Source organism: Manacus candei, unplaced genomic scaffold (assembly GCF_025592945.1).
Source record: "Manacus candei isolate 608988 ecotype Guabito, Panama unplaced genomic scaffold, ASM2559294v1 h1tg000076l, whole genome shotgun sequence".
Lineage (NCBI taxonomy): Eukaryota > Metazoa > Chordata > Aves > Passeriformes > Pipridae > Manacus > Manacus candei.
In genome coordinates, this window is record NW_026138124.1 from 7,238,567 (window position 1) to 7,262,879 (window position 24,313).

The 24,313-nt window shown below is 63.9% G+C and overlaps 4 protein-coding genes across 6 annotated transcripts; all 4 read right to left on the bottom strand.

Annotated features, from left to right (window-relative positions):
* Positions 1-358: 358 nt before the first annotated feature.
* On the bottom strand, positions 359-4,498 carry PIGS (phosphatidylinositol glycan anchor biosynthesis class S). The gene is made up of 12 exons (XM_051809486.1): positions 4,403-4,498; positions 4,148-4,287; positions 3,960-4,071; positions 3,401-3,490; positions 3,177-3,268; positions 2,878-3,076; positions 2,455-2,597; positions 2,239-2,353; positions 1,844-1,989; positions 1,625-1,725; positions 1,058-1,268; positions 359-959 (listed from the first exon to the last, which is right to left on the bottom strand). The coding sequence occupies exons 1-12, from the start codon at positions 4,434-4,436 to the stop codon at positions 684-686; spliced, it is 1,659 nt and encodes a 552-aa protein (XP_051665446.1). The 5' UTR covers positions 4,437-4,498; the 3' UTR covers positions 359-683.
* Positions 4,499-4,965: 467 nt separating this feature from the next.
* Positions 4,966-8,963, bottom strand: ALDOC (aldolase, fructose-bisphosphate C). Its single transcript, XM_051809464.1, has 9 exons — positions 8,834-8,963; positions 7,797-7,919; positions 7,503-7,714; positions 7,356-7,410; positions 7,107-7,267; positions 6,512-6,595; positions 6,254-6,428; positions 5,971-6,170; positions 4,966-5,475 (listed from the first exon to the last, which is right to left on the bottom strand). The coding sequence occupies exons 2-9, from the start codon at positions 7,906-7,908 to the stop codon at positions 5,380-5,382; spliced, it is 1,095 nt and encodes a 364-aa protein (XP_051665424.1). The 5' UTR covers positions 7,909-7,919; positions 8,834-8,963; the 3' UTR covers positions 4,966-5,379.
* Positions 8,964-10,893: 1,930 nt separating this feature from the next.
* Positions 10,894-19,755, bottom strand: SPAG5 (sperm associated antigen 5). Of its 3 annotated transcripts, XM_051809490.1 has the most exons (24): positions 19,614-19,755; positions 19,347-19,448; positions 17,092-18,758; positions 16,817-17,009; positions 16,357-16,476; positions 16,133-16,225; positions 15,882-16,016; positions 15,464-15,583; positions 15,139-15,231; positions 14,863-14,997; positions 14,670-14,763; positions 14,492-14,585; positions 14,325-14,406; positions 13,769-13,902; positions 13,294-13,459; positions 12,986-13,160; positions 12,803-12,874; positions 12,556-12,679; positions 12,169-12,280; positions 11,876-11,956; positions 11,647-11,790; positions 11,425-11,499; positions 11,159-11,239; positions 10,894-11,066 (listed from the first exon to the last, which is right to left on the bottom strand). In XM_051809490.1, exons 1-24 carry the CDS (start codon positions 19,635-19,637, stop codon positions 10,947-10,949), a joined length of 4,236 nt encoding a protein of 1,411 aa, XP_051665450.1. In that variant the 5' UTR covers positions 19,638-19,755; the 3' UTR covers positions 10,894-10,946. The 3 variants fall into 3 exon arrangements, with proteins under 3 accessions (XP_051665450.1, XP_051665451.1, XP_051665453.1); XM_051809491.1 differs by lacking the exons at positions 19,347-19,448; positions 19,614-19,755 and adding an exon at positions 19,220-19,316; XM_051809493.1 differs by lacking the exons at positions 15,139-15,231; positions 15,464-15,583; positions 15,882-16,016.
* Positions 19,756-20,185: 430 nt separating this feature from the next.
* On the bottom strand, positions 20,186-24,074 carry RSKR (ribosomal protein S6 kinase related). The gene is given in 12 exon segments (XM_051809494.1): positions 20,186-20,531; positions 20,612-20,722; positions 20,796-20,884; positions 20,955-21,078; positions 21,080-21,172; positions 21,252-21,292; positions 21,466-21,573; positions 22,266-22,335; positions 22,507-22,575; positions 22,653-22,736; positions 23,407-23,610; positions 23,964-24,074. Coding segments are annotated over 12 exon segments (1,260 nt in total). The 5' UTR covers positions 24,009-24,074; the 3' UTR covers positions 20,186-20,309.
* Positions 24,075-24,313: the final 239 nt, after the last annotated feature.

Below are 24,313 nucleotides of genomic sequence, written 5' to 3' on the forward strand. Positions count from 1 at the left end.
GAGCACCCCCCCCATAACCCACCCCCTGACCCTCAGGCTGACACACAGCGGAGGAGCTGGACCCCGTTAAGGTGTGGCAGCCCCCAGGGGCTCTGCACCCCTCAACAGGACACAGACTCCATTACCTGCCCCCCACCCCCCCCCAACTGAGTATTTTTGTCTAAAAACCCATAAGACAGGAGTATACCTGTCCCATAATATAATACCCATAAGACAGGAGTAACCCCACAAAATAATACCCCTAAGATAGGAGTAACCCCACAAAGAAATTCGTGGGGGCAGGAAAGCTGGGCCAGGGGAAGGCAGGGCAATAGGCATCCCCCCCACCCCCCAGATGGCTCATGGAGGTTCACAAAGCCCCACACCAGCCCCCCTGCACAACAGGGGGTTATTTATTTACACAGCAGCTTGTTCTGAACACAGTACAGGGCTGGGGGTGCACACAGGGAGCCCCCTCCCTCTTCTCTCTGCCATTCTGGGGAAGGGCACCCCGATTGAGACCACCTCCCACTCCCCAAAACAGCCTCTTTTCCCACTCCTGCACTCTGGCCACAGCAGACCCAAGCCAAGCTGCCAGGTCTGGCCTTTACACTGTTCTGAGGCACTTTCCTGGGCCACGAGTCTGTGACAACACACCCCAGAAGGTGAGGACAGCCCCAAGGCAGGGCACTAGTGCCATGGGCTCAGTCCATCTTGGTGGGCTCCTTCTTACGCTGCCTGGTCTCCCGGACAATCTTGGCCAGTGACAGGAGAATGGGGACAGCCATGGGCAGGAAGAGTGGGATGTAGATGGCAAATTTCTGATCGTCAGGGAAGTAGAGGAGATGGAGGAGAGATGGGTCAAAGAAAGCACGCTCTGAGGAGGTGACAGCCTCCTTGCTGGCCTGGAAAGCCGAGTGCAGGTGGCCCACAGCCAGCTTGGCCACAGCAGTCTGCACTGAGGCCACTGCTCGGTACACCTGTGAGGGAATAATGGCAAGGGTCAGTCCCTGGCCATGGAGGACCACAGAGACACCCAGCCCACTCCACTGCCCACCTCAGGGTGCCCCAGCCCTACCTCAGAGGCAACATCATCCTTGATGACGATGTTCCCGATCTTGTCCAAGAGCTGGGCCAGCGAGGTCAGTGTGGTGGACACAGTGGCAATGTTCTCCACAGTGTGGGCCCAGAGCAGGTGGTCCAGTTCCCAGTCGGCCAGCCCCTCATTCCCTGGGCTTTCCAGTAGGAACTCTGGGGGCAGCTCTTCCCGAGACAGCCCAAAGAGTAACCTGGGAGGAGAGGGGAAAGTCCCAGCCCATACCACAAACTTGCATTTCTACGAGCTCCCTGCTCTTATTCCCTGCTATGTTCAGTACCCATCCTGCTTAATTGTCTCCTGGATTTGGGGCAGGATAAGCAAACCCTCCTACCTTAAGAGATGGGAGATGTGCCAGCACTCCTGGCCATGGAGCAGTGATGGCAAGTAGCCAGCGCCTCAAAAGCCACAAAAAGCCACCTTTAGCCTTCCAGAGCCCACAGTGTGAGAAGCAAATGAGCTACTTGGGTCCAGCCTGCTCTGACCCCACTGATTTCCACATGGGCCAGGAGAGCACAGAGGTAAAGGGAGAGAAGAGAGCATTCTCACCGGAGCTGGGCCAGGAAAACCTCCATCACTCGTGCCATGTCCACGTCCACGTGCAGCGGGAGAGAGGCTTGGGGGGAACCAGGGGCTTCAACATTGTAAACCTGCAGGAGAGCATGGCAGTGAGGCACAGCTGGAGCCTCGGGGCTGGCAGGGTCACCAGCTGGGAACAGGGAGCCACCACCTTGTCCGAGAACTGCCAGCACCCTCATGGTCCCGTACCATGATGCCACCCCAGCGAGGGCTGTGGAAGGCATTGGTGCTCACTGGGGCTCCGTCTTTGTCGTGGATGTACAGGGGGGAGTGGGAGCGCTCTGGCACATACAGCAGGAAGTTCAGCACGGGGTAGAGTGAGGCAGCACTGGAGCCTGCAGTGGGACAGAGTCAAAAAACTCTCCTGGACAACAGAGAGAGCAAGAGCAGCCCAGAGCCCAGCTCCTTCTTCACAGCCAGCCCCAAGCAGAACTGCCACACTGGCAGGTCTCAGTCACCCTTGCTCCCATCCAGAGCTGGCGGGGAAAAAGGGCACAGGCCACAGGCACAGCTGTCCCCTCTCCCTCAGCAGAGCCAGGTCCCATGAGGCAGATCTCAGTGATCCACACAAGCATGGTGCTCACCCAGGCGAGCCTCCACAGGGTTGATGACGTGTGGGAGGCTGTGAGCACTCAGGAGAAAGCTGGAAGATTCCTTGTCATAGCGTGGTGTCACTCCTAGGACAGCGTAGTACAGGATCTGTGGGCACACAAGGGACACGTTGCTGGCAGAGAAGTGCGTCCCAGGGCACCCAGGGAGCCCAGGGCTGGGCTCTCCCCACTGCCTCTCCCAGGCCTCACCTGTGAGTCCACAGAGAAGTTGGCCACCAAGCTCAGTTTGTCCAGGACTGGCTTCACGTAGCGGTTCACGGCCCCCTCGATGTCCCAGTCCACGGCGTGGGACTTGGGGTCAGGGTTCAGCAGGCTGAAGGTGATCTCATACCCTGCCAAGGACCCACGGCCTGTGAGGCACCAGCACAGCCAGCACCGTCACAGAGCTCCCCAGAGCAGCAGGATCTGACCCCTCCTCCCTGGCCTGCCCCAATGCAGAGTCACACACCAGTGCCCCATCACAGCAATCACAGCACAAACCCTGCCCCAGAGACACTGCAAAGGGAAGACCCCGGGGTCTGTTAGCCCAGAAGACACACAGGGATGCTACAAGTGGAGCAGAGAGGGGATCTCCCCCAGGAAAAGCGGGCTTTCCCCAGGTCAGGTCCGTACCCAGGCTGGATTTCAGGGAGCGCCGCGCGTCGGGGCTGAGCCGGCTGTCGGGCGCACGGTCCGAGAGGGCGGCGGCGATGGAGGTGGCCGTGAAGGACATCACCTGTGTCACCTGCTGGAGGCGGGCGTGGAGGGCAGCCAGGCCCCCCTCGGCCCTCACCAGGGCGCTGCGGTGCCTCCCCACATAGACGCTGGTGCCCTGGGGAATGGGCAGGAGAACACCTCAGTGCCACCTGTGACAGCCACCTGTGACACATCCCTCCCCCCGGGGCACCTCTGAGGGGTGAAGCACCTCCTACCTGAGGTAGGAGAGAGGAGGTTTCAGGGACCACATACATGGTCAGGGAGCCCATCGAGACGTCCTGCAGCGGGCGCAGAGCAGCGTCAGCCTCTGGGGAACACAGAGTCATCAGCAGGGTGGGAATTTCACTCCAATCCCCACTCTGAGACACAGCAGTGTGCCCTTTGCTCAGCAATGACGAGGTGCTCAGCACCTCTCCTCACCAGTCCCTTGCTCCAGTACCTCGTGCAGTGGCCGCAGCCAGAGCTGCCTCCTCCTGGGCCGTGGTGGCCCGATAGGCCATCTCGTAGAGGGATGTGACGCTGGTTCTCACTACAGGGGGATAAAGCTGAATGAATCTGCTAATCCTGGTCCCCAGGCCCCTCAGAGGTGGCTCAGAGGGACAAGGTGCAACCCCAGGAGGACACATGCCACAAGGTCCTTTGGGTACCAGCTGGTGACCCATCATGGCACGTGGCATCAGCTGGTCAGTGCAGGCAGCAGAGCAGCCCCTCATCACCCAGGCACATCCCACCCTCCCAGGGCTCCCTCGTCTACATCCCCAGGGAGAGAAGCTGGTCCCTTCCCTGCAGCACAATGGAGACCTTGCTGTCCCCTCTGCTCCCTGCACTGCCGGCTCAGGGCAGAATCGTGCTGGTGAACGTGGGTTTGGGGTCTGGGGAGCTCTGGGCTGCCCGGGAGAGAAGCTACGGGTAGGCTTGGACCCCTCGGGGAAGAACGAGGGTACCCAGGAGGAACAGATAGGGCAAGGACAGCCAAGGGGGGCGGGGGTGTTTCTCACGGTTCACGGAAATCTTCATCTCCTGCACGTCCCTGAACGGCAGCGGGCTCGGCAGGTCCCCGGGCACGGACCCCGGGCTGAAGACCACGGCGACGGGCACGACCAGCTGAACCTGCACAGTGGCAGTGTCAGTGCGGGCCCACGAGCCCCCCGAGCTCACACTGGCCCCGGCCCCTCCCGGCGCTCACCGGCTGCTGGTCCAGCCCGTCGATGTCCGCGTAGGGCAGCGCGGCGCGGTAGGTCTCGGTCGTTCTCCACCACAGCGGCAGCCCCAGCACCACGGCGATGGCCGCGAAGGACAGGGCGGCGCGCCGGCCCCGCGCCCGCTCTGCAGGAACAGCACTTCAGCACCGGCCCGGCTCCCTGCGGACCGGAGTCGGGGGACTGGGGCCGGGAGACAGCGAGCGAGCGAGCGAGGGCCAGACCACCAACCCCACCAGTACCTGCTTCATCCGCCGCCATTGCCGCCGCCGCCATTTTCACTTCCTGGTCCGGCCGGGGGGCGTGGCCTGCGCCCAGCCAAGCCACTCAACGCTCGCTATGCCCAGGGCAGCCAATAGGCGCGCAGTGCGCCGCTCTGCACAGACGGGCGGGCAGAAAAACCAATCAGACCATGTCCCGGCCCTGAGGGGGCGGGCCTTACGCTCTACGAGTGCCGCGGAGGGACACGCGACATTGCCGCGTGCGCGAGGGTCGGGGGGAGCCTCCGGTGCAACGTCAAGCAGCGGGACTGGGAGATGGGAGGACACAGGGACTGGGGAGGAGAGGGGCTGCTCGAGGGCTCCTCATCCGCCTCGTGGCCCATAGGGACAGCCTAACTCATAGAGCCGAGCTCACAGAGCCTCCCGATGGCTGTGGGTAGGCTGAGACCAGGCACAGCTCATTGCACCAGTGAGCACAACAGGCTGCGGGAGGTGACCGGAGCGGGCGGGGGTACTGGACAGCCCGGAATGGGGCAGCTCGTGGTTCCCGGGTGCCCTGCGGCGAGGAAGGAGGCGGCGCAGCGCTGTCTCTACCATTTATTCGTTGTTAGGCTATTTGGTACACGGGGTGCACACACGGCGAACACAACACAGGCGCCCCCGAGGGCGGCGGCGACCAGGACTGCAAAGCTACGGCAGGGCAGGGGCACCCCCAGGCCTCCCCTCCTGCCCCCCCACGCGGCCTTGCCCTAATCCCCCCTCACTGCCCGGCCGGAGCCCCCTGCCAAAGGGGCACCCGGGTGGCTCCCTGCAGGGCCCGGGGGAACCCGGACCCCCCACTCCAAGCGCGGGTGCGGCGGCGTGGGGCCGGCCCGCGGGGCGCGCTCCCCTTCCCCTCCCCGCGTGGTGGCTCCCCTGGGTGGCTGGGGTGGAAGCGGGGTGTGAGCGGTGGTGGGGACGGGGCCGGGGCGGGGGCCGGCGGGGTGCCCGGCCGGGGCTCAGTATGCGTGGTTGGCCACGTAGAGGGACTGCCCGGCGGCCCCCGAGTCGTCCCCGCTGCCCTCGTACTTGCCCAGCGCTGCCAGCCCGTTCACCTGTGGGGAAAGGAAATGTCAGTGGTTTCCCCCCACCCCTTGGGGTGTGGCCCTTGGGGTCTCCCAGTCCCTGGGGTCACAGCCTTTGGCATCCCCCTCCCACAGGGACAGGGCTCTTGGTGTCCCCCATCTCACTGGGCACAACTCTTGGTGTCCCCCATCATCCCACAGCTGATCTGGTCCTTGGCACCCCCCACTCCTCTACTGGGGACACAGCCCTCACTGTGCCCCGTGGAGACAGTACTGTGTCACCTCCTCAGGGACTACGGTCCTTGGCATCCCTTGTCCCATGAGGCACAGTCCTATCACCCTGTGGGACACAGTCCTCAGCATCTTCCCCTCCATAGGTTCACAGCCCTCAGTGTCCCTGCCATTCTGGGGGATACAGCCCCCTCTATCTCTCCACCACCCCATGCTGGCACAGCCCTTGGTGTCCCTACCACCCCAGGGGACACAGCCCTCAGCACCCCCTCCCAGGAGGGCCACCCCCATCACCTCTGCACGCTTGACAAACTCCTCGGTGGCGGCTTCAGCGTTGTCCCTCTGCCCACGCCAGGCGCTGAGCGCCGACGCCTGCAGCGCCCGCCCGTAGGAGAAGGTGAGGGCCCATGGCCGCACCAGTGGGCACGTGTTGATGGCATTGAGGTTGATGGAAGCCTCCTCCTCACTCTGACCCCCAGACAGGAAAGTGACACCTGCAGAGAGCAGGGTTATGGCACTGGGCGGGGGGACGCAGGCCATCCCCCTCCTGGTCCCTGCCACATCCCAGGGCTGGTACCTGGCACGGCTGGGGGCACAGTGCGGCGCAGAGCGGTGACAGTGGCCATGGCAATCTCCTCAGGGCTGTACTTGGTGGGGCAGGAGTGACCGGGGGTCACCATGTTGGGCTTCAGCAGGGTCCCCTCCAGGTAGACATGGTGATCGCTCAGTGCCTTGTAGACAGCTGCCAGCACCTGGGGAGGATGGGCAGTGTGGAGTCCCCCCAGCAGGACACAGCACAGCATGGTGCCCACCCTGCTGCCACCCCACCACTCACCTTCTCCGTCACATACTGGCACCGCTTGAGATCGTGGTCACCATCAGGCAGGATCTCTGGCTCCACGATGGGCACGATGCCGTTCTGCAAACAGCAGGCAGATGCCATCACAGTGATGTCCCTGGGCATCCCCCAGCCCCATGGCTATGTGGGACAATGCCCATATCCAGGGAGTGATGCTCACCCCCAAGGCTCAACACCAAAACCCTTGCCAGCGATGCCCAGCCCCACGGGGGATGCCCAGCCTGGGAGGGTCAATTCTTGACCCCATGGAGCAATGTCTCTTTCTGTGAGGTGATGCCCAGCCCCACAGAGCAATGCCTGGCCCCATGGACTGATGCCTGATCCCATGAGTGATGACCACCCCACGGGGCAATGCCCAATAACCCACGTGAGGTGTTACCTAGCGCACGGGTCACGTTCCGCCCCACCCATGGGATGATCCCCAGGGGTCATCAATGCACACACAGGGTCAATGCTGAGCCTCACGGATCTGTGCCCGCCTCCATGGGGCAATACCCGCCCACACAGGTTAATACCCATCCTACAGGTCACTGCCCACCCCATGGGGCGATGCCTGGCCCCACACACAGACCTGCTGGCAGATGCTGGCGTAGCGGGCCAGGACGTTGGCGTTCTCCATGATGGCGAGCGCGGAGGGGGTGTGCTCGCTGATCTTCAGCACACAGCGCCACTTGGCAAAGTCAGCCCCATCCTTCTTGTACTGGGCACAGCGCTCCCACAGCCCATCCAGACCTGCCGGGCAGTGCGTCAGCCCCACAGCCCCAAACCCATGGCCCCAGACCTCCCGGCCCCAGCCCCATACCCTGCCAGCTGTACCTACCCTGTGTGGTGGTCTCGCCATCTGTCCCAGCCAGTGGCACAACACCCTTGTCCACCTGTGGAGTGAGGGGAAGGCGGTGCTGAGCCCCTGCCAGCACCCTCCAAGCACCCTCAGCACCCCACAAACCCACCGGACATCCCCCCACACCTTGATGCCCACAACGATGCCCTTGTCCTTGATCATCTGGACGAAGGGGGTGCCATCATCAGCCTTCTGGTACATGGTCTCGTGGAAGAAGATGACCCCCCCGATGCATTTCTTCACCCGGCTGTCGGCGCTGAAGAGAATCTGGCGGTACAGCCGGCGGTTCTCCTCCGTGTTCTCCACTCCAATCTGGTTGAGGCGCTTTGCCATGCTCCCTGAGGGCACCCAACAACCTCGTCAGCCTCCAGGGTGGGGAAAAGGGGTGGCGGGGCAGATCCCCCCTTTCCCCAAACTGACCTACGGACTCATCGGCTGCCAGGATGCCCTTCCCGGGGGCCACGATCCGCAGCGCGATGTCCGACAGCTCCTTCTTCTGCTCGGCCGTGAGCGCGGGGTGTTGGTGCGTCATGGTGGCGGTGGCTGCGAGCGCACGGGGACTGAGTCACGCACCACCGGGGCGGCTCCCGAAACCACACGTACCCCCCTCCTGCGGGGACCCGGGACCCTCCACGGGGCTGGGACCCCCGCCCCACCGGTCAGGGGGTGTTGTGTAAGCCTCGTGGCGGGCATTCGTGGAGGATGCCGGGCAGTTCCCAGCCATTTTGCTGCCTTGCCAGCCCGCCCCCAGCCCAGCCATCTTGAGGGAGCGCAGCTCCGCGGGGACCGGGGCAGGGCCCCGAGGGCTCGGGGATGGGGATGAGGGTACCCTGGGGCCGGGAATATCCCGCGGACGACAGAAACAGCCCGGGGATGGGGATACCGGGGGGCCGGAAATACCCCGGGAAAGAGGGAAGAAGAGACCCCAGGGAGGCACTACCTGCGTCTGGCGGTACCCGGGGCTTGGGGGACGCCGGAGATGGTGATACCCCAGGGCCGGGGATACCCCGCGGAGAAGTACGCGGGGCACGACGATAACCCGGAAGAACGGAAATACCCCAGGAATAGGGAACGGGGAGACGCCGGGGGGCACAAGCCGGGAATGGAGGTACTCGGAGTTTGGGGTACCCCAGGGATGGCGATACATCGAGGCTGGCGCCGTCGCGGGGCCAGTGATGCCCCTGGGGGCAGCGCATTCCCCGGCCGGCACCATCGAGGCTCGAGCTCCGCCAGTGCACGGGGAGTCTCCGGGGTCTCCCTGACCCCCCAACACCCCCATGTCCGGGGATCCCTCTGCCCTGGAGCCCCCCAGCCCTGCACGACCCCCGGGGATGCCGCACGGAAACATCCCAGAGGCTTGGCGGGGCTGCCGTCTCCCGCCGCCGGCGTCCCCCGGCTGCCCCCCGGCAGCTCCCCCCAGCACCCCGGCTCCCCCCCGACCCCCGACTCCCCCGTACCGTGTAGGGCGGCGGCGGCGGGCGCGAACTGCGGGCTGAGAGCTCCGGCCCCCCGGTAAATGTGGCTGCGATGCCGCAGAGCTACGTGACCGGCGGGGCGGCACCGGGCAGGACCGGCCCCCGGGCCCGCCCCCCGCCGCCCCCGCCGGCCACAATCCCCCCACCAGGATCGTGTCTCCTCTCCCCCCCCGCCGGCGACAACCCCCGCGCTGGTTGGGACCCCAGGGTGACAACCCCGGGCTGGGGACCCTGTTGTACCTCCCCTTTGCAGCCCCTCGCTGATGATGGGGACCCCTCTGTGCTCCCCCCACACACAGAGTCCGGGGACACAGCTGAGTCACCCCCTGTCATGGGCAGGGCCCCCTGTGCCACACAGGCACCCTGCTGTGCCACCACCACTTGCTGCTGGAGACCCTTCTATCCCACAGACCCCTGCCTGGTTATGGGCAAGGACCTCGCCTGCCACCCCCTTGCTACTGCTGGGGACCCACTGTGCCCCCCTCGTGCCACTGCCAACTAGGGGCAGCGACCTCCTGTGCCATCCCCAGGCTGGGGAAACCGCTGTGCCCCCCTATTTCCACTACCAGCTCGGAACAGAGACCTTCCTCTCATCACCTCTGGGCTAGGGACCCCCCGTGCCACCCCCAGGCTGGGGTCACTGTGCCACCCCACTGTTAATGCTCCAGACACCCCAACTGGGTCACCTCTGCAACCAGGGGCCAAGCCCCAGCAGTGCTGAGCCCCAGAGCCCCCAGGACAGGGTGGGGGCACGCAGTGGAGACCAGCCCCCCTAAACAACCGGCTGGAACCAGCACAGGGACAATACCAGTGTCCCCACTCACCCCACGGGGACAGCTGCCAGGGCCCCGCTGTGCTGAATCCCGCCGTAAAAGGAGGGCTCAGCCGCCCTGCATGGCCCTAATCCAGAGAAAGGAGCACATTTCTCCCTGCATCACAGAGCCGGGAGCCCCCACTGCCAGCCTCTCATCTTGGGGGGCCATACCCGCCATCCCCGCAGCCAGCGAGGTCACAGCCAGAGCAGGGAGGGAGGTGATGCCAGGGAGAAGCGAGTGCTGCTTCCCCAGGGGCCACCCACACACCCGGGAAGCAGAGGCATGGTCCCAAACACCTCCATTTCCCAGGGAAAACACCTCCATTCCCTGGGGAAATCAGGGTGCCGGCGCCAAGGATATCACAGTCCCTGCCTCGCACAGAGCACCAGGGCTGTGGCAGAGGGCAGGGGAAGGTGATTCCCCCCCCTTGGGCAGGAGAAACAGGCCATTACAAACCAGAGCACTTGTTTGAGTGCTGCTATTTTGGGCCATCGCAGGGGAGGGAGGTGCCATGTGGTCCCCACGGTGGTGGGGAGCATCCTTGGGGTCGGGAACACCGGGATGGGGATCCCGCAGGAGCTGCCCTAGCAGGGAAGGAGGGAGGTGAGGTTGGAGCTGTGCTGGGAGCAGGGGAGCCCCTAAAGGGAGCCCCCCTCCATGCAGCAGCGGGGGCCAAGGGGGGGGTTGGGAGCAGGAGCTGGCAGAGCTCCCAGCACTGGCTGAGCCATGGGATGCTGCCTGCTGGAATCATGCTGGGCAGGGGAAACGTCCCTGTGCAACAGGCATGTGCCCACAGCCCCGGTATGAGGAGCAGGATCCAGCCTCTAGAACCATCCTGACACAACAGGCATGTGCCCACAACCCCACGATGGGGGTGTGCAGGATCCAGATGATCCCACTGGAGGGGGAAGGAGGAGGGGGGTCGCAGAGGGAATCTAGGGCAGGAGGAGGAGGGGGGAGCCGGGGAGGGAAGCTGGCTCAGCCCGGACAGTCCGGCTGCTGCCGAGGCCGCAGGGTGGGAGCCTGGGGAATGCAGCACCTCATTGAGAGCAAGCACTGGCAGCGGGGGATGTGGCCCCTGCCAAGAAGGAGAGGCCCTGGGGTGGCAAGGAGCTGTGCCCACGGCCCCGTGACGGAACAGGAGCAGCCGGCACAGGCTGGACAACTTGTCCCCACCCAGAGCACCAGGAGCTTCCTGAATCCACGCACCAGGCAGGGTAAACGCCAACAAAACTTTATTCAATAAACAATTATAACATTAGGAACAGAAAGGTTTCAGGCTAGGGGTTTTGGGGCAGCGGCTCAGCAGCTTCCTTGCTGTCTGGCTTCAGGCCCAGGTACCGCAGCAGGCTGTGGAACTCCTGGCAGACCACTGCCACCTCAGGGATGGCTGACAGGACCTGGGGACAGCAGAAGCATTAGTGAGTGTTTGGGATGGGAGATGGTTTTACTGCAGTCACAATAAGGGTGAGCAATGAACCATAAACCTCACCTCTTTCATCTTCTCCTTCATCTCCTCTTGGGTCCTCAGCTCTTTCATGTGCTCTTTCTGGACATCACGGAGCATCGCTTCCTGCAGTGGGAGATGCCTGTCAGGAGCCTGCTCCAAACCTGGGCAGGGATGAGCCCAAAAGGGAGAGGGGAGCCCTGCCCATGTCAGGGGGGGTGGAACTAAATGATCTTTAAAAGGTCCCTTCCAACACAAACCATTCTGATTCTATGACTGGCACCAAGGCAGCCCCTTGGGGCTCTCCATACCTGTGCTAGGCACTTGTCATAGAGCAGCCGTTTCTCATCCCGTTTTTCCAGGAGCAGCAGCCGTAGTTTATCCACCTGCAAAAGGAGTGAGCACTGCTGAGATCACTGTGGGGAAAGAGCCCTGGGATAGGGGGGTGTTACAGGGAGCAAGGTTTGGAGAGCTCTTCTTGTCCAGGGTGGGATTGGTGACACAAGGAATCCTCAGCAGCCCCCTGGCCTCACCTCCTGCCGTAGCCAGACCCGGTCCTGGACGTGGGCAGTGTCCACCTTGGGCTCCTTGTCCCGCATCTCCTCCCACAGCACCTTGGCCTCTGTCTCTGCACGCTGGAGTGAGCGCTTCAGCTGGGAGACCTCTTCCTTAAGCATCTGTGGGGGGAGAGGAGTTGCTGAGAGGGGTCCTGGGACCAGCAGCCCCCCCAGCGTGCAGCCCAGCTGTGCCCCCATCACACACCGTGACTTCCCCACTCTTGTCGATGAGTTTCAACATCTTCTCTTCCTGCTGTTTCACCACGTCCTGCAGCTCCTTCTCACTCTGCAAGGGAGGAAGAAGCAGTGTCAGGCAGTGCCCAGCCCTGGACACCCCCAGCACCCTGTGGGGAAGAGGGTTTTCTCGTGTTCAAGAAGGTCAGACGAGCCAGGAGCACCCATGGGGCATCACCAGATTTCTCCATGTCCTAGATCAGCGCCTGTCCCAGTTCGGCTCTGCCCTGGGGTGAGCGCTGGCCCACTTCTGGCACAGCTCACCTCGATCTTGGTCCTCAGTGCCTTGTTCAGCTTGGCAATGGTGGCAGCCTGGACATCCATCTTCTCCTGGTTCTCCTCTGTCACCATCTCCAGACGGAGCTGCAAGTTGGAACTGGGAGAGGACAGTGGTGGTGAGCGGCTGGGGATCACAGCGGAGCACAGCACCAGGTACCAAACCTCTTTCTGGGCATCCCATCAGCCCCATGGTGTGAGAAGACAACTGTCCAAACCCAGCCAGCTGGAAAAAGCCCATCTAGCCATGGCACGAGAGGTCTAATCCAGAGCTGGGGCAAGAGGCAGACACAGGTAGGCTGCCTGCAGGAGAAGCCATGCCCAGGAGAGTGATGCCCCTGTCTGGCCTTTGATGTGAGCCCCTGCTGAACTCACATCTCCATCTGCAGTGCCTTGAACTCGCTCTGCTCCAGCTCTTGGATGCGGAAGCTCAGCATGGCAAGGTTGGAGACCACAGCTTTCAGCTCTTTCACGCTCTCCAGCAGACTCTCCTCAGGATCTGGAGGCAGGGAAGAGCCTTGTGAGTGGCACAGAGGGACATCAGCCACAGGGGACACATCACTCTGTGCAGCAGCACTGCAGTTTTGCAGCAGTGTCCAGGGCACGGTGACAGCCCCAATACCTTCTGGCTTTGGTGTGGATGTGAGTTTGTCCTTGGTAACAGCACTCCCACCTCTGGTGGCTTCATTGGCATCTGCGAGAGGAGAGAACAGAGGCTGTGCCCAGCCCTGCACATCCCCCTAGCACGGGAGGGAGCCATCCCCATCCTCATGCCCCAAAACCCAGGCAGGGGGTGCCAGCTCACCTTTCCCTGACATGGCTTTCAGGACGCTGCCCACGAAGGAGCTGCCGGTGCAGTGTGGGGTGCGGTGTGCTGGCGTGCGGAAGGCAGGGGTCCAGGCACGCCGGGGTGTCTGCCAGCCTGTGGCCCGCCCTGCCGGGGTCCAGGCTTTGCTTCTCGATGGGGCATCATCGTTATCCTTCAGAGGGGAAGGAGAGCACAGCACCAGAGTGTAGCTTGTGACTGCCCCAGCAAGCACAGGGGTCTGGAAGCTACGCCATGGAGAGGCACGGGTGTGTGACTGCCCTTTGTCCCCAGCATGAGGTTCCTACCTGCTCTTCTAGAGCGGCCTTGAGGCAGTCAGCAAGCTCCTGCAGCCGCGTGTGGCACTCTGCAATGTCCTTGGAGCACCAGGAAACTTTACTCCTCTTCATCTGCACATTGAGGAGCTCGGCCTTGGTGCTCTCTACCTCCTTGCTCAGGGCAGCTTGCTCTTCCCTATGGGATGGCATCAGCCTCAGCAGGAGCAGCATATTCCCCCTCCTTGATGTGGGATGGGGACATTTCCCATGCCAGCCTCTCACCATGAACCAGCAATGGTGCAAATCCTACAGATTTGGGAAGCTTACCCCAAGATGGGGTCTCTGCTGGGCTTCTCCAAGTGTCTCCCACCCACCTGGACAACCACACTTGGCTGGGGCAGAAATGACCATAGCCATGGTCCCCTCTGTCTCCCCCAGCCCCCAGGAAGGGCTTGATTTCCTAAAAATAGAGGGGTTCAAGTGGAGGTGGTGAGTGGGGCAGTACCGCAGGCGTTGGTGGGAATCCATCAGCTTCTCATGCTGCCGGGTACGCTCCTGCAGAGTGGCCTGTGTGGAGTTCAGCCTGGCCTCCACCTCCAGCAGCTGCATGCGGGACATGTTGTTCTCCTGATCAAGGAACTACAAGAGAGTGGAGGGACATGGCCATGAGCAGCCAAAGGGAGACCCAGGGGGGCCCATTGGGACCCCCAGCACAGACCCTCCCCTGCCTCAGGGTGCTGTTTCCAATCAAGGGCAGCTTTATCCCAGCAGATAACTCCTGGAAACCAGCAGCTTACTAGGGACATAGGACAGGCTGGGAGATGGCTCCATGCCTGCAGGGGAAAATTATCTCCAAGAGCTGCCCAGCCCCCTCCTGGGGAATCACCCGATGGGCAGGATGAAAAGCTGTGCTACGTGCGGGATGTCAACCCGCCCTCGAGGGCTCATCCCCCCTCTGCAGGAGGGCTAATCCCGCTCCTGGCCGGTTGCCAGCATTCTGGAGAGGCCATCATGGGGGCCAGCAGCACTTGACAGTGCGGGCAGGGTCAGGCAGCTCCTACCTCCCGCCACTCAGTGGCCTCCAGCAGCTCCTGGCACAGCTCATCACACCTCCCCTTCAGGGTCTTGTTCTCCAGTGCCAGCCTATGGGGAGGGGATGGAGTCAGGGGGTGCTGCATTTTGGGGGCAAGGGGCGAGAAGGGGCTCAGGACCCAGGGCTCAAACCCACTCGTCCATCTTCTCTTGCTGCTTCTTGTTATCCTGCTGCAGTGCATCCCGCTCCTGCTCCACACTGGCATGATTTGTCATCGCGGAGCTCAGGTCTGCAAGGGACAGAGCCGTCAGTGCAGAAGGACAGGGGCAGTGGGGATGGGGCAGCTACCAACCCCCATGTTACCCACCCCTACCCGTTTCAAGGCGTGAGTTGGCCACCGTCAGCTGCTCCAGCTGAGCCTCCGCGTTCTGCAGGGCCATCGAGGTCTCCTGCAGCTGGTGGGACACCTGTGGGGGCACAGTGCTTGTTTTAGGCTGCTCTTCCCCATGGGGTGCCCCAAATCACCCTGTGCCTTGGACATCACTCAGCACCAGGTACCTCCCTACCTCCTCCTTGGCTTGAAGAGCTTCATCTGCTTGCTGCCTCTTGGCATCCCGCTCCTCCAGGCAGCTCCGCAGCTTGCTGGGCACATGCTCCAGCACGGCCTTGCACCGGGACATCAGGGCCCTCACCTGCTCCCGCTGGGAAGGGAGACAGCACCAGGCAGCTCAGCATGGCACTGCCCTGCTGTGTGACCAGGGACAGGTCTGCAGTCGGGCTGCTCATGGCACAGAGCACTGGCAGGGCAGCAAGGGGCTGAGCCCCCCCGGGACACCCCTCACCTCCACATTCATGGCTTTCCTTTCCTTCTGCAGATTTTCAAAGGTGACGTCTCTGATTTTCCGGAAAGCCTGAGCCTCAGCAGACAGGGATTTCTGTGGGGTAGGAGAGATGAGTCAGCGGTGCCATGGTGGAGAAGCAACATTTAATGGCCAAGTGACAGCCCTGAGGCCAAATTTGCAGTAGCTTCCCAGCAGCAGCACCAGGAAACCTCTGGTGCACCCAAGCCCATCCAAGCCCATCATCCAAGCTCAGGACATGGGGATGCCCTTCCAGCCCCCGATCACCCAGGTAGGGGGCAGCTGGGGGTACCACCCCACTCGGTACCTGCAGGTCGATGGCCTCTGCCAGCAGGGTGCACAGCTCTCTCTGGGAGGCCAAGCTCTGGTCACGGGCACTGATCTGGGCGCTGGCGTGGGCGCGGAAGGCCTCCAGGAAGCGATAGCCCTGCAAAGGAGAGGATGCTGCCCCAGGCATGCTGCTGCATGAGGGGCAACTCCCGGGAGCCATCTCTGCATGTTGTGCCAGCCTAGGATTCCTGCTCTCAGCGAGACACAGACTGCACCAAAAACCCATCCAGAGAGCTACATCTCCCCACGCAGCCACAGCACCCTTGGCCTTCCATAATGGGTTTTTCCCTTGGGATGCCAGGAGACCCTCACCCCCCAGAGAGGGGCAGAGACACAGGATGCCTTAGCAAAGGCATGAACACAGGAGAGACTGCTCCCAACAGCTCCCCCTTTACCTCCTCCTTGGCTCGTAGGGCTTCATCTGCTCGCTGCCTCATGACATCCCGCTCCTCCAGGCAGCTCTTCAGTTTGCTGGGCACTCTTTCCAGCACAGCCTTGCACCGGGACACCAGGGCCCTCACCTGCTCCCGCTACAGGAGGAGACAGCACTGTGAGACACTGGGGACAGCTGCCGTGGGTGCTAGCAGCACCAGCATTTCCCAAAACCCAAGGGAAAGGGGAACCAGACTGACGCGTCAGGGCTCACCTCCTGCGTGAGGGCTCCCTTCTCATCCTGCAATCTCTGAAAGGCGGCATCCACGAGGCCCCGGAACAGGAGGCACTGGCTCCTCCAGGCGGTCTAGGGAAGGGACAAGGACACTGGAGTTCCAGCAGCACTCCTGTAGCTGGCGCAGACAGCGCCAGGCACATGCGTTTGCCCTGCCCAGCTGAGACCCAGCACACTCATTGCATGCAGCCAGTGAGACCCACCACGTTCTTGGCAGCCAGCTCCAGCTCCAGCTGCAGATCCTGCTCTGCTCCCCGCTGCCGCTGCAGGGCCGCTGTTTTCTTCCACTGCTTGAGGTAGAGGTGGTGGTAAATCTCCTCCTCCTAAGGGCATCCAGCAGAGCAGAGAGGGCTTAGCACCAACCCCACTCTACCCTGGGTCCAGCAAGAGCTGGTCAGCCATGACATCTTCCATCCTCCCTCTGCATGTGCCAGGGATGTTTCCCCCTACAAGGGTTCAAATCCAGCAAACTCAGCGGGTTGATCCGGGCGTGATAATGCAGCAACCGGGCATGTGATGCTGTGCTGCAGCAGCCCTGCTTTACTTCCACTCCACTGGGCTGAAGCCCGGCCGGGGTCACCGTCTCGCCAGCGGCACATGGGCACTGTCACGGCACCGAGGCTGCAGGGAACGGGGTGGCATCACCTCGGAGAGGACTCTTACCCCTTCAGGGCGGGTGATGTCCGTCTGTGTGATCGCGTCCCGCTGCTCAGCCGGCCCCACACCAGGCAGCAGCCGCTGGCTCCCCTGCAAGCCCCGCAGCTGGAGCGCCAGGGCTTCGATGATGATGAGTGTGCTCTCCAGCCGCCCCTCCAGCTCTGCTCGTGGCAGGGTCTTCAGCTCCTCCGGGGGACAGCTGGGGACAGAGAGAGGGCTTAGGGCAGGGACAGCCCACAGGTGCCACAGCCCCAGCCAGGGGGGTATGTCCTCATACTTACCGCCAGAGCAAGGAGTCTGTTTCCGTAGCACTGTCCTTGGCACAGAGCAGGCCTCCCCCAGATCTGTTTATGCTCCTTTCCCACAGGTCCTGGATGGTCACGAAGGTGCCAGCAACCCCGCTGGCCACAGGGGTCGTGCTGGTGCCAGCCACCACGCTGGCCACAGGGGTCTTGCTGGTGCCAGCCACCACGCTGGCCACAGGGGTCTTGCTGGTGCCAGCCACCACGCTGGCCACAGGGGTCTTGCTGGTGCCAGCCACCACGCTGGCCACAGGGGTCTTGCTGGTGCCAGCCACCACGCTGGCCACAGGGGTCTTGCTGGTGCCAGCCACCACGCTGGCCACAGGGGTCGTGCTGGTGCCAGCCACCACGCTGGCCACAGGGGTCGTGCTGGTGCCAGCCACCACGCTGGCCACAGGGGTCGTGTTGGTGCCAGCCACGACGCTGGCCACAGGGGTCGTGCCGGTGCTAGCCACCACGCTGGCCACAGGGGTCGTGCTGGTGCCAGTGACCGCAGTGGACACAGGGGTCATGCTGGTGCCAGCATCCACGCTAGCCACTGGGGTCTTGCTGGTGCCCGTGACCGCGGTGGACACAGGGGTGACACTGCAGTTGGCATCTTGCTGTGGCATGTGGAGGGGCAGGCTGTGCTGCAGGGATTCCATCAGAGATGGGACATTGAGGGTCTTCTCCAGCCACTCCAGTGGTAACATCCAGGACACAGCACCTGGGGCCAGCTCAGGAGAGGTGACAGGGGCGATGCTTGCCTCAGACCCAGCAGGCTCCAACACACTTGTCCCGATGGAAGCAAGTCCAGGTGGGCTCTGCTCTGGAGGGGCAGGGGCAGGGGACTCGGCTCCCTCAGGGGTGCCTTGGCAAGGCAGAGGACCAGCACTCTTATCTCCAGGAGGGGACTCAGAGGCCACAGGGCTGCAGGAAAAGTCTGGGGGTGCCACTTGCCACCCATGGAAAGAAACATTCTGTGGGGTGGAGCTGGTGCCAGGAGGCCCTGGGGTGCAGGGTCCTATGATGGAGCTGCACAGGGGAGCTTTTATGGCGCTGCCAGGGGACTTAGGAGTGCTGGGCACAGGGATGGAGTTGTACAGGGGAGCTGGCACAGCCTTTCCAGAGGACTCCAGGGTGCTGGGCACAGGAATAGAGTTGCACGGGGGAGCTGGCACAGTGTTTCCAGAGGGCTCTAGGGTGCTGGGGACTGGGATGGAGCTGCACACGGAGGCTGGCACAGTGATGCTGGAGAGCTCCGTGTTGCTGAGCCTCTGGACCAGGCTGAACAGAGGTGCTGGCACAGTGTTGTCAGGGTGCTTTGGGGTGCTAACCTTTGGAATAGGACTGCCAGGGGCCTCTGGGCTGGTGCTGCTGGTGGGCTCCAAGGCACCAGGCATAACGGCGGGATTGCTGGGGGCCTCAGAGGCACCAGGCTTAAGGGTGGGAGTCCTGGGGAGCTCCGAGCTGTGGGGGCCCAGGGCAGAAGTCCTGGAGGGCTCCAAAGTGGTGCTGTTCTGGGGCCCTGGGGTGCAAGGCATTGAGGTGGTGCTGCTGGGGGGGAGCAGGGTAGCACTTCGCAGGGGTCCAGGAGTGCAAGGCACCTTGGTGACTCTGCTGCAGGGGCCCCAGGCACGGGACACTGGGGTGGCACAGTCATGGTCCTACAGGACATTTGGGGGTAGGGGATGTCAGGGCAGCCGTTCCCCCCTGCACCCAGTAGCCGTTTCCCCAGCCTCCCCATTTCCCCCCACCCCACTGCCCTGTAAGGGTAGAAGACCCTTCCGAAAGATTTTACAAGACTAGAGTTTTCACTTAAGAAACCTTTCCTGCCTAAAAGAGGGATCTTTCCCCACAGGCAGTCTTAATGTTTTCTCCTCTTCCATTCCAGAGAAAAGGTCCCTAATATAAGAAAAGATAAGTCCTACAGACATGTCTAAGGCCCCCACAGAGCAGGGGGCAGGCAGGGATGATAAAAGCCCCGAGAAGAACAGGGGGGAGTGCCTTTTCCCAGGGCCCGGTGTTTGAAACGCCGATAAGGTTAATGTTCTTTTAAGTCTAGCGTTCTCGACTTCGGCAATAATTTTTCCTACAATCCTTCCACTGCCTGGCATTTCGAGGGGACCTGCGCGTTATCTCACTTCACACGCCCACCCAGTGCCCCCGTACCCCCTATGCTCCGCAGCGTCCCCAGTTCCAGTGCAGCCCAGCAGCCCTCCCCGTTACCCGTTCGTTACCCGCCGCACACCGACCTTGAGCCGCAGCCGGTGGAGCAGCGGGGTCAGCCCGGTCCGGTCGGCGCTCGGCTGCAGCTGCAGCTCCTGCAGCGCGATGCGCGGGGGCCGCTTCTGCGCCTGGGTTAGGGTTAGGGTTAGGGGGTTACACACACACACACACACACACACACACACACAGATACCGGGAGCGCTCCGGGCCGCCCTGAAACCGCCACCGCCCCTTCGCCCCTCCCCGCCCCACTGGATCATCCAAACCGCCCGCCAGCCCCGGCCCGCACTCACGGCGGGAGTCTTGGCGGCCTGCATGGCCCGGGAACGGTGCCGGCCCTGCTCACGCTCTCGGTCTCGCCCTCACTCTCGCTCTCGGGCCTGCTCTCGGTGTCGGTGTGTGCCGTGCCCCGCCCGGGTGGTCTCGAGCGCCGGTTCCCGGCCCGGCCCCGCCGCCCGCGCGCCGCCGGTTTGAAAACCAGGGGTGCCTCTGATTGACTGCGCCGCGCGCGCGTCACCGCGGGGGCGGGGCCTGCGCGGAGGCCGCGCCCACTCCCGGGAAGCCCCGCCCCCCATCGCCCTACGCGGCCCCAGGCGCGGACAGACGGACAGACGGAGGGGGGCACGGATCCAGCTCCTTCCCGCCCCTGGGGCTCCCCCAGCGCCCGCCCCTGGGGAACCAGCCTTACACACCCCCCTCCAGATCTGCCCCAACCCCGACCCGAGGGATCGGGGCTCCAGTCCCGCGACCCGCCGCGGTGGTCGCGCTTTCCCCCCGGACGTCCCGCAGGAGTCAGGGCAGCACCTTCAGCAGTGCCCGCGGCTCTCGGGTTTATTGCTCCCGCGGGGAGAGGTACAGAGTTGAGGTACCCGGGGATGAGGTTGGGGGTACCCGGGTAGCCCGTGGGGGACCCGGCCCAGCAGGGTCCGACCCGCTGCCGGGGTGGGGGGATGTCCCTGAGCGATGCCGAGGGTCCCAGCCATGGTGGCTCAGCCAGGCCAGGGCCGGTCCGGGGAGGCGGCGAGGTCGTAGTCAAAGTCGGCGAAGGTGGCGGGGTCGGGCGGGGACTGCTCGCGGGGTTGCGGGGCCACTGCCACCACCACCGGGTCCTTCTGCAGCAGGTCAGCGTCGAAGGCCACTCCACGGAAGAACGGGTGGCCCTGGAAGTGGTGGAGGTAGCGCAGGCGGTACAGGGGGTTGTGGCACAGCAACTGGGGAACAGAGGGAGGACAGTGAGTGGTGGGGATCCCAGCATCCAGAGGGAGCCCCAAAATCAAGGCAGGAAGGTTACCTCGGCAAGCAGCCGGGCCAGCTCAGGGCTGAATGCAGGTGGGCTCTCATAGCTGCTCTGTTTGACACGTTCCAGCATGGCCACATGGTCCCCCGCCGGTGCCACAGGGAACTGAGGGGGCATGGAATGAATTCTGGCTCTCCCTGGGGTGTCCCTGATTCCCCCACCACACTGTGGTCCTCACCTCCCCGCTGGCCAGGGCGAAGAGCAGGACTCCCAGGGACCACCAGTCGGCTGCGTGGCTGTAGGGTCCCCCGCTCAGCACCTCTGGGGCTGTGGGGATGAGTGGGTGAGCACCTGGGGGGGCCATGTCCCCCACCGTAGCCCCCCTCTGCCCCCTTACCCATGTACTGCAGGGTGCCACAGATTGTGTGGGCTCGCTCGCCCCACTGCAGGTACCGGGAGAGGCCAAAGTCTGTGAGCTTGAGGTGCCCTGCAGGGGCAGGAGAAGTTGTCCCCATGGAGAAGGTGTCCCCTGGATGGGATGTCCCCAAGGCGGTGCCACCAATCTCTTACCTCTCTCATCCAGGAGGATGTTCTCCATCTGAAATGAGAGAGGCACTGAGGTGGCTTCTCCATACCAGGGGTTCAGAAACCCCCCCACCCCATCCTCCAGCCCCCTAGCACTGCTGCCACCCACCTTCACATCTCTGTGCATGATGCCCAGGTCGTGGAGGTACACTGGGGAGAAGACAGAGCCGTCAGTGCCACGTGACCCCTCCCAGCACGGTACCCACTGCCACCCCCTGTGCACCCGGCAGGCAGCTGCCCATGCTAGGGGATGGCTGACCCTACCTGTGGGACCCCGTTGGTGGGGACAGTGGTGGCTGCCCCCGGCATGGCAGGTCACTCACCCAGCACCAGCACCAGTTCGGCGGCGAACAGGCGGACGGTGGCCTCGGCGAAGCAGCCGGCGGCGCGCCAGAGCGCGTGCAGGTCCCCAGTGCTGCAGTAGGTGCACACTGCCGGGACAGGGGACGTGCCTTACCAACGGGCTGTACCATGGGGCCAGGCAGGCATGAGGGACAGCGCGGTGGCATGGGCACAGGACTCCACAGAGGTAACTGTGGCCATGCACCCAGGTGACACGGGCACCATGGCCGTGCACCGAGGTGATGGAAGCACTGGGGTTATAAGGGCAGCGAGGTGGCACAAAGCACCAGGGCAATATGGACACTAAGGTGACAAAGGCATGACTAAGGTAACATGGGAGCATGTGAGTACTGGGGCCGTGTCCCATGGTGACATGGGCTCCAGAGCCACGGGGGCAGCACTGTGGCCACACAGGTACCAAAGTGACATGTTCCTTGGGGTCACACAGGCACTGGCAACATGCAAACTGCAGGGACTGAGGTGGCACAGCCACCAGGGCCGCTGGGGCCATGAAGGCACTAGGGCTGGGGTGCTTTGTTCACACCCACACCGGTCCCTGCGCTGCTGTGGCTTGTTTCCATCCCTATCCCCCCATCCCTGTGCGTGTGGTGGGTGCGGGGTGGGAGATGGGAGCCGGCAGCCAAGCGCCTGCCTGGATCCCCACGGGGCAGCGGCTGCGCGGGGGGAGCGCGTGCGTGTGCGGGGACACGTGTGCGGGCGGCAGGGACACGTGCACGGGCAGGGGGGGCCGGGGCGAGCCCGCAGGCAGATGGTCACTCACTGATGAAGAGGTGGCGCTGGCCCTGCCAGCTGTCCCCCAGCCCGTGGACAAACGGGTGCCTGACCTGTCTCTGGGGATACAAAGCAGAGAGGGTGAGCCGCCCCCGGGGTGGGGGGCCAAGGGGGGACCGGGGACTCCGCTTCTGCCACCTTCCATCCGCACCCCCCACAGCCTCCTCATGTCCCCATGGCCACCCTGAACCCCTCCACAGACTGAGGTCCCTCCTGGATCCCCCCTTAACCTGTATGCTGACTTCTTCCTTGCACTGCTTGAGGGTGTCACGGCGCAGCACCTCCACTTTGGGCACGACCTGGGGGGCGTGAGGGGCTGTCAGAGGGGGACAGGGGCAGCTGAGGGCACCCCATGGGCCCCGGGGGCAGCACCCACCTTCACAGCGCAGACCTTCTCCCTCCCACAGTCCAGCACTTTGAGGATGGTCCCGAAGGAGCCTTTGGCCACAAAGCCCAGGATCTGGGGGGGAGAGGGGGAAAGGAATGGGGTCTGAGCACTCCATGGAGATGGGCTTGGGGTGCTTAGGAAGGGGGTGGTGCGAGGGGGGAGGGTGTGGGCACAGAGCACGGTGGGGACACATGGGGACCTGGAGGACCCAATAGGGACCCCAGCAGGATACATGGGGACCCAGTGTGGGGCACAGGGACACGGAGGACCAGGACAGTAGTGGATGTTGACAGAATGCACAGGACCCCGGTACTACACGCAGGATCCGGGTGGGGTGCAGAGGAACCCCGGTGGAACACAGAGAGACTCGACACGGGGCGCGAGGACGTGGCGAGGGTAGAAGGGACCCGGCGGGACGGCCGGGGACGCCGCTAAGGATGCACAGGGACCCGTACAGCGTGCGGGGAGAGCTCGGTAAGGCGGTCGGCGGTGCCGGGATGGTGGCATGGAATACACGGACGGCGCAGGAGGATGCTCAGGGCGCTGGGGAACCCCGGTAGGACGTGCAGGAACCCCGATAGGACGAGTAGGAATCCCAGTACAGGGTGCGAGGGGACCCGTTAGGGCGCCCGGGGCTGCCGGGGAAGGATGCGGGATGCGCGGGCGCCCCAGGAGGACGTTCGGGGACCCCGTTCGGATGCACCGGGACCCCGTTCGGAGGGTGGGGGCCCCGGGACGGCACCTTGAGCTGCTGCTGGCGGGCGGAGGGGCGGACGGGGAACTCCGGCAGGAACAACGAGACGAGCTGCGGCAGCGGCCACCCGGGCAGAGGCGGCTCCTCGGCGGGGCCCCGCGGGGCCAGGGCGAGCCCCGGTACCGGTACCGATACCGGCATCGACCCAGCGCGGCTCAGCAGCGCCCGCACCCACGACCCCACGGCGCGGCCCTGCGGAACCGGGGACAGCGTCACCCCGGGGATCCCGGGGCGGGGGATGCCCGGGGGGACCCCCCGGGATGATACCGCCGCACGCACCTGGGGGGGCCGCACCGGGGCCGGGGCCGGGCCGGGGCCGCTGCTCGTTGCTCCCATCGCGGCGCCGCCCGGCCGCGCCCCGGGCCCGGTCCCCGGTAATCGCCGCCTTACATAACCCCGCCGCCCCGCCCCGCCCCGCCCGCCGCGACCACCCCCCGCCCCGGGGCACGGCGGCGGTGCTGCCCCTTGCACCGCGACACCCACCCGTGACCGATCCCCCACCTTCCGGGACCCCCACCACCACCACTTTGGGGTTGCTCACTCACCCGTGACTGATCTCGCCCCTGATCCGGGATCCCCCCTACACACATCAGGGTTACCAGCGCCCCTCATGACTGATCCTGCTTCACTCCAGGACCCCTCCTTGCACACTTTGGGGCTCCCCCTTCAACCTTTCCTTTGCACCCCACTTGCTGCGGCCACCAGGGTGTGCATACAGCCCACACTGAGCCCTGGCATGGCCCCAGGCACCGATGGGCTCATGGAGAAGACCTGAGAGGGCTAAGTGTACAGGCTGAGCCCCCGAAGTGGGTTCCCCGAGCAACTCCTGGGGAAGGGCAAGGGATGAAGCTCCCACAGACAGGGTGCTGTCAGGCTGAGGGAGGGGACAGCACTT